This window comes from Empidonax traillii, unplaced genomic scaffold (assembly GCF_003031625.1).
Source record: "Empidonax traillii isolate 1590-97213 ecotype Southwest subspecies unplaced genomic scaffold, ASM303162v1 scaffold511:size449868, whole genome shotgun sequence".
NCBI classification, from domain to species: Eukaryota; Metazoa; Chordata; class Aves; order Passeriformes; family Tyrannidae; genus Empidonax; species Empidonax traillii.
The window spans coordinates 364,557-374,114 of NW_020955704.1; the positions used below are offsets into that span (position 1 = coordinate 364,557).

The following is a 9,558-nucleotide window of genomic DNA, read 5'->3' on the forward strand; positions in this document are numbered from 1 at the left end:
ATAATAATAATAATAATTACAAAAGAAATCATAATAAAAAACCCAAGTAAGGCCAGATTCTCTCTCTTTATATATAAATATATATATAAACAATGGGAAGGGGAAGGGGGAGCACACAGAAGACACCAATGATGCATCTGAAACAACAAATGAGAGTGAAGCAGACATTTATAAAAAAGATGAAAAGGAAAATATTTTGAACATGCACCTCGATTTTACGGCCCTCTACCACGGTGCCGTGTAATTTCTCCCTCGCCCTGTCCGCATCAGCACTATTTTCGAAAGTTACGAAACCAAATCCCTGCATGCAGGAGGGAGAAGGGGGGAAAACAACATGCACATTATTATTTCAGTCAATGACCACTTGTTTGCTTATGTTCTCTCTCTTTAATTTAATATTTTCTTGTCCTCGCTTCATTTCTGTAACATGCAAATTAGAGAAATTATAATTGTATTGAGATGTGCAATAAATAAGCGACAAATGTGAACAAATTTTTTTTTTCTGTCATCAGTTAGATAATACCCTCTGAGAAAGTCAAAGAATGATACCAAAAATACCTTTCTACATGTCACTACAGAGGAAAATAAATCTAACAATAAGAAAATGAAATTAAAATAAATTACAGTGTCTCCACATAGAAAAAAATGAACTAATGAGAAAAGAAAATGAACCACATTTTAATGACATGCAGATATCTCAACGAAATAAAAAACATGTGCACAAAATTCAACACTGAATGTCAATATACTCTAAACATTGCCTACTTAATCATGCTGTTGTGATCATAAGAAACATTGTTCCCATGCAACACTAGGGTAACTTAAACTTTTGTCAAACTATACAGCCTTTACTTATTTTTTTATAAAAGAAAAAAAAAAAGAGAAAAGAAAACCACCAACCAAACAAAAGTACTTTTAGAACAAAGTATAAACTTTCTTGTATTAATAGAGCAAAGAAAATCACATGATGTGAATAGAAAAAGAAATTCTGATAAAGGAAGAAAAATGCAAACGTTTTAAATAAGTTTAACTGCTTCATTTACTAGTTCTGCATATTACTTTCCACATATAAACATGCAACTGGTAAAAACCCCAGAATCCCATGATAATGGGACAGCAGAACATCTGACAAATCTAAAATTCTGCTTATGACAAATTCTCTCCTTTATAATATTAAGCTAAAACAAACACTCCCAGTCCTACTAAAATTCCTTTTATGTGCTAAGTTAAATCAAACACTGTTTAAAATGGCAAATATTTTGGAAAAAAAAAATCAGATATCCAAGAACATTTTAGAAATATACACCAACCCTTTGAAGTAATTCTAGTAATTCTTGCATTAGCACTACAATGCCTTTCTTTGCATGCCTCCCCCAAAGTTATCCAAACAAATACACTTCTGCATCCTCGATACTTCACAAGCAGAACTGCCCATCTGCTGTCCCCTCACTAAGTTTTGTGATCAGTGTTCACCCACTTTCTTCAGTACTACCTGTTATACACAGTGATTGATTTAAAAAAAGAAAAGGTACAAAAGAAAAAGGAAGACATTTATACATTTATTCACACATTTTATACAAAGAGTTGACCAAATATAAGGTAAAACTGACACCAAGCAGTGAGAAAAACAATGGGTATGAACAAAACTAATTAATCAACAATCAACCAAAAAAAGTTAAATAACTATGAGGATCATTATCTTTGTTATTTGGATTTGAGTTATTTTATCTACTCCAAGAACTCATTTATTTATGCCCATTTATAATACAAACAGTGACATTTATGTCCAGCAGCAGTTTCTGTTTCACTCTCTTCAAAGTAGCTTAAACATATTGTTCTCTTTTTTTTTTTCCCCTTATAAGCCCAGCCTGAAGCCCCAGCTCAGCTCTGCTCTGTCAGCAGCTCCACTCCCAGCTGAAGTCACTCTCAGAACACCTGATTCCACACATTTTCTCCACACTACCCTCCTCAATTTTAGCACAAGGCCATGACCTCGCTTGTCACAAGACACTGAAGATGTAACTCTCTTTGCCCAAAGCACCAGGAGCATTGAGAGAAAGTAAATCCCCCTCCTCAGCACTAATCTCCACGGTTTAGATGCCAGTACAGGCTTTTCTTGTACATAAACCCATTCTCAACTTGAAACTTTTATTTCTTCTACAACTGCCTCCTTCTATCTCATTAAAGCTCTATTAAAAAAAAAAAACAAGCCCTAATTTAAAATGCCATTAAGAAAATTTCACAGCAGAAAACACCACTGGATCCATGGATCCAAGGAGCCTAACTCTATGTATAGCACACATTCCCCCAATTCTCCTTGTTCTCCCCTTTCTCTTGGCTGAGCAATTGTATCTTCTCAGAATTGCAAAAATTCGGTGAGAGTTGTTTAGTTAAAATTTTCCATCAGTCTCCTTAGCTCACAACAGCACTACCTGCTACAGCTAAAGATAAAAACCTAATTATACTAAAAAATAAGAAAAACATACAAAGTGGAGTAACAAGCCAAGATAAGACAGAAACTTCAAAGACTCTGAAAATAATACTCATTGTAATTTTTTAATTCCTTACGTTGTACTTATTCTCATAATCAACACTATTTAAATTAAGCTGCTATTTATGCAAATCTTTAACCTTACCTAGCTGACAGAGAAACTCAAGAACAGAACGCAGATTCACTCATCACACATCCAAACACCTACATGAACACTTTAACATCAATTTTAAATGCTGCTGAGTTAACAGCTGCTTTATCATAGTGTACCATGTATTTTATTATCAACTGGTAATGTAAATAAATACATTTTATTTTTCAAGCCTGTCAAGTGATTTAATAATAGCCAATCTAGTAAGTGAGAAGGTTCTGATTTAATTTGGGAGGTGCTTCGGAGTTCTTATTTGAAGAAATATGTATTAATACATTCTAGATGTATACTAATATATGCACAGATTTCTGAACGTGTATATGTAGCTGTCTAGAGCATTAATTTATAACTCATAGAAAACACTCAAAAGTTTAAAAGTCATCAGTGTTGCCATATAATTTTAGTAAAGTTATCTTCATTATTATTATTATGCACCCAAACAGAAATTTGTACTACAAAACCTGCATTATTTTAGGATTTTCTTTTATGGAAGGACTCCCTTCTGCAAAATCATTTTATACTTTATGATTGTGTTCTAATGTCATGGTTTTTTTTGAACATGTAATTCCATTTTTCTTAGCTATTATGGCATGAGAATGAACCCACTTCTGTTGTTTTTGCAAGAATCTTTTAAGACATTAACTATTAGAATAAAAAGAAAGAAAAACAAACAGAAACAAAAACATATTCTAGCAATTCTTATGCCAAACTGCAGCTAGAAACAGTTTTGAATTCTGATCCTGCAAACTTTGTTACCTGTACTCAGTTTGAAACCACTTAGTAGTCCTTTCAGTTTCAGTGGGATTTTATGAAAACATAGATAAGCACTGCCAGGAATGGGAGTTTAATCTGGTGCATCTTAATTCCTACAGAATGGACACGAAATGATCAGATTAAAATAAATAAATAAAAAAAAAATAGAACCAAAAAAAAGATGTCCCTCTTAATCCTAATATTTTTTTTCTATCTAGTTGAGAGAATCTAAGGGTACTTCTGCAAATTAAAATACTGTGTAAAATAACCCTAAGCAAGATGAGAAGGAGCAGACAGGAGCCATGAGATGCATCACAGAACTGCTTTGGGCATCTCGAGCAGCTCACTCGGAGACAGCTGGGATGCACCACTGCAGCACTGAGAGTGCAAGGATATTTAATAGGAGATCTTGACATTACAAGCCCACCTGGGAAAACCTCTTCCTTCTGAAATCCTGTCTAGGATTTTGGGTTTAGCACAAGGCAACAGGATGTTTTCAGTATGGCAACGTCACCATTATTAAAAAAAAAAAAAAAAAAAACAAAAAACAACCCAATTCAGAAACACCACCTCATCCCACTCCCCATATAATTTTAAAAAGCCTCACACTTATGCACAGTCCACTGCAGATGTGGTGGTTAAAAGCCCCTGTGTAAGACTGAATGGCTAAACAAAAGGGTAAAGCACCACCCCATGAAATGGGTGCTCAGCTCCACTTCAACACAACCCAGCCAAGGTGACCAGTGTGGGATAGCTTTGGGAATTTATAGTACTATCCAACAGGAGAATGTTCTGGACAATCTACATCATTTTCAAATGCTACTGAACAGCCATAATTTAACAATAATTAATTTTGGCCAGAGTAGAAGATTCTAAGCCACAAAATTCCATCCAGTTTAGTTGTTCACTGATAAAGCTGATGAATTTTCCAACTGGGTTTGGGCTAGAAAGGGGACTAATTAATGTCTGAATAATAAACCACCAAATTTCAGCTCTTCTATTCAGGTAGACAAAAAAAAGTGAAGTCTTTAAGTTCAGAGCATAAATATTAACAAAAATAAAATATATCTGATTTAAGACAAATTTATGATCTAGAGGATTCTTAAAAAAAATGACAGATTACAGTATGTTTAGAACAGCAATAGAATTCCATCGTTAATAATAAATGATATATGAGTTACAGGAAGACAAACATTAGTGAATAAACTTCCCAGTGTGTCTGACATGGCAAGAAAAGGAAAAAAATATATGCATATGACATACACATAAACCCCTCTAATGCAGCTGATATCACAGGTGAACATAGTGGGCTGCAGTTTTGCACCAGGTAATGATGCCAGTGTAGTCACAGCCTATCTTGCTTTATTTCTTAAATACTGAATAAATTGAAGTATGCACTTAAGGCAAAGTAATTTTCAGGAAAAAAAAATGCTTGCAATACAATAAGAAGTCTCTTAATGAAATAAATGTTAAAATAGATTGTTTTCAAAGGGTTGGTGTACTAAGGCTTTAACTAAAGAGGAAAACATCTGCACTTAGATAATCTGGAACAATCACATATTAGGTATCATTATCACCTTTCATTTCAATAAATGAAAAAAACACCTGTACTAATACAAACCTGCCTACAAATATCTTTAAGTATGGACTCATCTTATAAAATAAACGAGATAATTACCCTTGAAGAATAAGGACAGCAGAAATCAACATTCCCATAAAACAGATGACAGTTTGGAGTAGCTAAAATTACCCACTTTAAAAGATATGAGTCCAATCATTTTCATACTGCTTAGAAAACTGACTGACAGCTCAGATGATGTTTTCACTAACATAAAATTTCAGACATTACTTTTCAACAGCAGTGCAGTTGTTTCCTTTTACTGATACAAGTATTTTAAACAAATTTAAAAAAATTCCACAGGTGAATTAAACTGCTTACCTTTGAGCCTCGCTCATTAAAAATAATTTCAACATCTAAGATTTTACCAAATTGCTGCAAAGAAATAGAAAAGTTACAAGAAAATTAGATAACTTCAACACTTCCACCTACATATAGTGCAAAAAATCCAAAGATTTTTTGCTGCTTTCCAGAACAAGCAAAGGAATTTTGTTACTCACATTTTACCAGAATAAGGTTAAACCAGTTGGGAAATGAGGATTTCTTTCCACCCTTGCTGAAAAGGGTAACTGTTACTCCCTAAGAAGTTCTTGTTATAATGGAGTATAATTTGGAAAACTGGATTAGACACTTACTTTTTGGGGGATTTTTCCCTGCTCAGAACTGCACATTTATTATAATATTTATTATAATATTAGTAGCAACTCTTATCCCTATTGACCTTACAATAGCACTCAGTTCTCCAGGCATTGTTCACGCACACAAAACCTGATCTCACCTGCCATCCCAAAGAAAAAGTCCCTATTGGATTTGTCTTAGGAAGGGAATAAATGTTGGACTTGGGTAGTGTTTAGTTGGAACACTTTCTGTGAGGACACATTTTGTCAAGTGCCACCGTAATGTTTCAGTGGGTCACTGCTGTTATTTCATATGTCATTAACATGCAGTGTGGATCAGTGTTAACACTGGTAGATGCCCTGATATATTAAACAAAAAGGCAGAAATTGGAGGCAGGCAAATGAAGAATAATCCAGCAGGAGTCCCAGGAACTGCAGAAGTGAGCCTGTAGTTCAAACTTTTAAGATATAATTAACAATTACAGGCCAGAAATTACAGCATTGCTTCTCTAGCTTATTAAAGAGTTTCAACTTGATTATGAAAAAAAATCAACCATCACTTGTTATCCCTTGGCTTATTTCATGTTCTTGCATTCACCATTTAATTAATGTTTTAACTGCCACTTCAGCCTAGAAGCAGTCATTGACTTCATGTTTAAAGAATCCTCCTCTGCTGTGTTTGTGTCCACATCCAAGGTCAGCTGCTGTGTGTGTAACGGGGTCACGATGCTGTGCTACCGTATCTCACATCTGATATTTCAACTCACACTTGCAGCAATTGCTTTTTTCTACCAATTCAGAAAAAAAAAGTTTACTGTTACCAAGTCATTCTGAAAGTCAGCTGGAAAACTCCAGCCATTCTCCAGTGTTAGTCTTTTGAGACCTGAGACTTAAAAACTGAAAGGAAATGCAGTTTTTATTCATTTATAAATTACTGCAATACTTAAAAAAAATCCTTTAATTTAATGTACCTTCAAATGAAATCTATTTTAAGCGGTTTGTTTAGTTTAAATAAATTTGCGTATTTTTCCCCAGAGGGTTAATTATTATGCCTTCTGCTATTTTGCTGATGAGCTGTAAGCTGCATTCAGGGGAGAGAACCTGTAGCAAGTCAGATCCAGCACAACAGCCATTTATTTCCTAATACTCTATCAGGATTCTTTTTCCAGTGACTGTTTACTTCAGAGAAATAAATATTGAGAAACCAACGTCTTAATTCACATACAAATACACTAGAAGAAGTTAAAAATCTGAACTGAACATCAAAGATGGAGAGAAGTTCAGAGCCACAAAGTGCTTGATGCTGCACTGAATAACCAGCTGTAATGCAGAATAGAAAGCAGTTTTACTGATCAGAAACAAGAAAGCCAGAGTAACATAAATGCTTAAGAGTACCAACTTGAAAAAGGAAAAAGTGGGTTCTAATAGATGAGATCAAGTGCTAGATTACATTTAGTGACATTTCAAAATAAATCTAAGACATCTTGGAACAGAGAGAAGAAACGCAGTCCAGACTCTCGTGGTTATGAGCCTAAAACTGATGGCACATTTGAGATGTGTGAAACACAGGGAATGTGCTTGAAGGCAGCCAATGGCCTGGGGGAAAATAAAAATTGAGAGACTTATTGAAAAATACCAGCAAAAACTTTAGGAATCTACAGAAACCTGTGGGAGTGGGTGAGGATTCCCATTCCTGAACTTTGGTCTTAAATTCAGTCCATGTCCTCCTACAGATTTGAGTTCCTCAGTCACGAGGTCAAAACCTGACTATTTTACATCAAAACTAATAAATGCAGGCATGTAAATCTAGATGTGCACAGCAGGAATATATGTGCATTTAATATTTTAAGCCAACATAGGTAGAGTTTGGTGAATGTAACACAAAACATCCAACTGCATCACACACAGTAGAATTGGTAGAACTCCTTGGATGTTTGGTCGTAAACAGATGAAAAGAAAATCTTTACTGAAAATGGTTAAACAGCCTAAATCAGAGATACAGCTCTCACAGCTGCCTAAAATACCCATTGCAATGTAAATACAAAAAGGAACAAATAAGTGATGAGCACTTACACCAAACATTTGTCTAAGATCTGGATCCCGGAATCTGAATGGTATATTTGAGACGTGAAGCCGTTTTGGCTGTGATTTGTTTTCTGTGTTTTCAGAAGATTGTGTCTGTTGCTGGCCATCGGTCTGTGCTGCATCATCTGTCTGCTAAAAAGGTAAAGCAAAATAAAGCACACTGTAAGTATTTCCGTCATTTTTTAATGCAAGGTGGAGGTTTAAATTCACCAAAAAAAAATAATTACTGAAAAGCAGTTAAATCTACTCAAAGATACTAATGAATACCAGAAGTTTAAATACATGAAAATCAAACCCATTTCTGTATCTGTCTCAACAGCACATGTGATAAACATGTATTTGGAATAAACTGGAGAGTAACAAGCAGATTATTATTTGTAGATTTTCTGAGCTATTTTTAAATAATGAACAAACGTATCTCCCTATATTATAAGACTGTTGAATCCCTTTAACCTCAATCCCTGTTTGCCAATGGAAGGAACTGAATCTCCATGTCCAAATATATCTTACTAGCAGCAAGAAGCAAGCCAGACACTTTCAAATCAGATTAGTACTTTCATTCAGAGGCCACTGGGACTTCTACACAGGAGGCAGGTAACACATCACATCTACTTGCCATTTCATAAGCAGTGCTGATGGGCACTAGAGGGTCATTTTGTCTGGATAAATGGTGAGCATTATGGAAAGGGCCTTGAGTTGTGAGAGGGAACAGAAGTTTAATCAGTGGTGAAGGTTGCCTGACAGAAAAGTGAGACCCAGAAACAAAGTTGTACAGATTTTCTTCCCCACTAAAATGAGATTATGTCATGGTTCTTCTAACAGGGACACTGTTCCCTGGTTTTAAAATGCTTCAATTTAATAATTGAAGGACATTGCTGTGTATTACAATTTAGGGAAAAAAATTATAAGCCTCCAGAGAGATTAGGGAAAAACATAATGTCCTTCATCCAAAAAGTAAAACTAACCAGTGCTGGTCTATCAGTATGTTACAGGAATTTCTCATCTGTGTTCCTCAATTACTTCCTACAGTGTCTAATTAATTACTGCATGTACAGCCAATCAGTGGAAAAAGATTTTGCATTGGCAGAGGGGATGTGGAAGAATAGAAGGAGAAAGAAAATAGTTGAATGAAACTATCAGGATGATCTTACAACTGCTACTCTATTTTCTCTGTCCTTCCTCTTCCTTCTGACCCCATTCTTTTTCCAAGCATTCACTTGTCTCGTGTTTAATGTTACAGTTCAGTTTGTCTTTCTGAGTTTTTTCACTAAAAAAAAGATAAAAAGAAGAAATGGCCCATTTCCTGCTAGTATGAAATTTCTTTTAAGAGACAACAGTTGAAGCAACATAAAAATGGTTAAATAAAATAAACCTTACCACACAGTTTTAGTACCAACAAACCTGTTGAAGAGGAAGCAAAAGAACTCAAACAGAATACATCATTTATATCAGCAATAACTACATAAAAAGAGAATTCTAGCAAGTTCAGTTCAATAACATCTTACCCAGGAAGTAGAAATGTTCTCAAATTAAAAGTACAAATATCTACATTGCTTAGAATACTTCACAAATACAGGGCCTTATTTCTGCAGCAGCATCAGTCCATCAGCAGCATCCACATTTCATGGCATATGATGAGACTCACACACAAATACAAAGTTTCATGTGCACTGAAGAAGGATTTTCAAATGATCCAAACAAATAACTGGGATCAAGTGTAAACCTAAAACTGAGCTACTCCCTGAACTCACAGGGAGGGTCCCACAAACTGAAATCATTTATCTTTACAAATTTTTAGTGATTTAAATACTAAACATAGTACATAGCTGTTAAGAGATGAAAG

At 34.8% G+C, this 9,558-nt stretch overlaps 1 protein-coding gene across 10 annotated transcripts in view; it reads right to left on the bottom strand.

Annotated features, from left to right (window-relative positions):
• The window catches only part of RBFOX1 (RNA binding fox-1 homolog 1), a 122,834-nt gene that overhangs the window by 83,427 nt on the left and 29,849 nt on the right, over positions 1-9,558 (bottom strand). For all 10 annotated transcript variants that reach the window (XM_027896693.1, XM_027896689.1, XM_027896692.1 and 7 more), the window contains exons 2-4: positions 7,704-7,847; positions 5,335-5,388; positions 209-301 (exon numbers count right to left, since the gene is read on the bottom strand). In XM_027896693.1, coding sequence (XP_027752494.1) covers positions 209-301; positions 5,335-5,388; positions 7,704-7,847 — 291 coding nt within the window. The remainder of the gene's footprint in view (positions 1-208; positions 302-5,334; positions 5,389-7,703; positions 7,848-9,558) is intronic.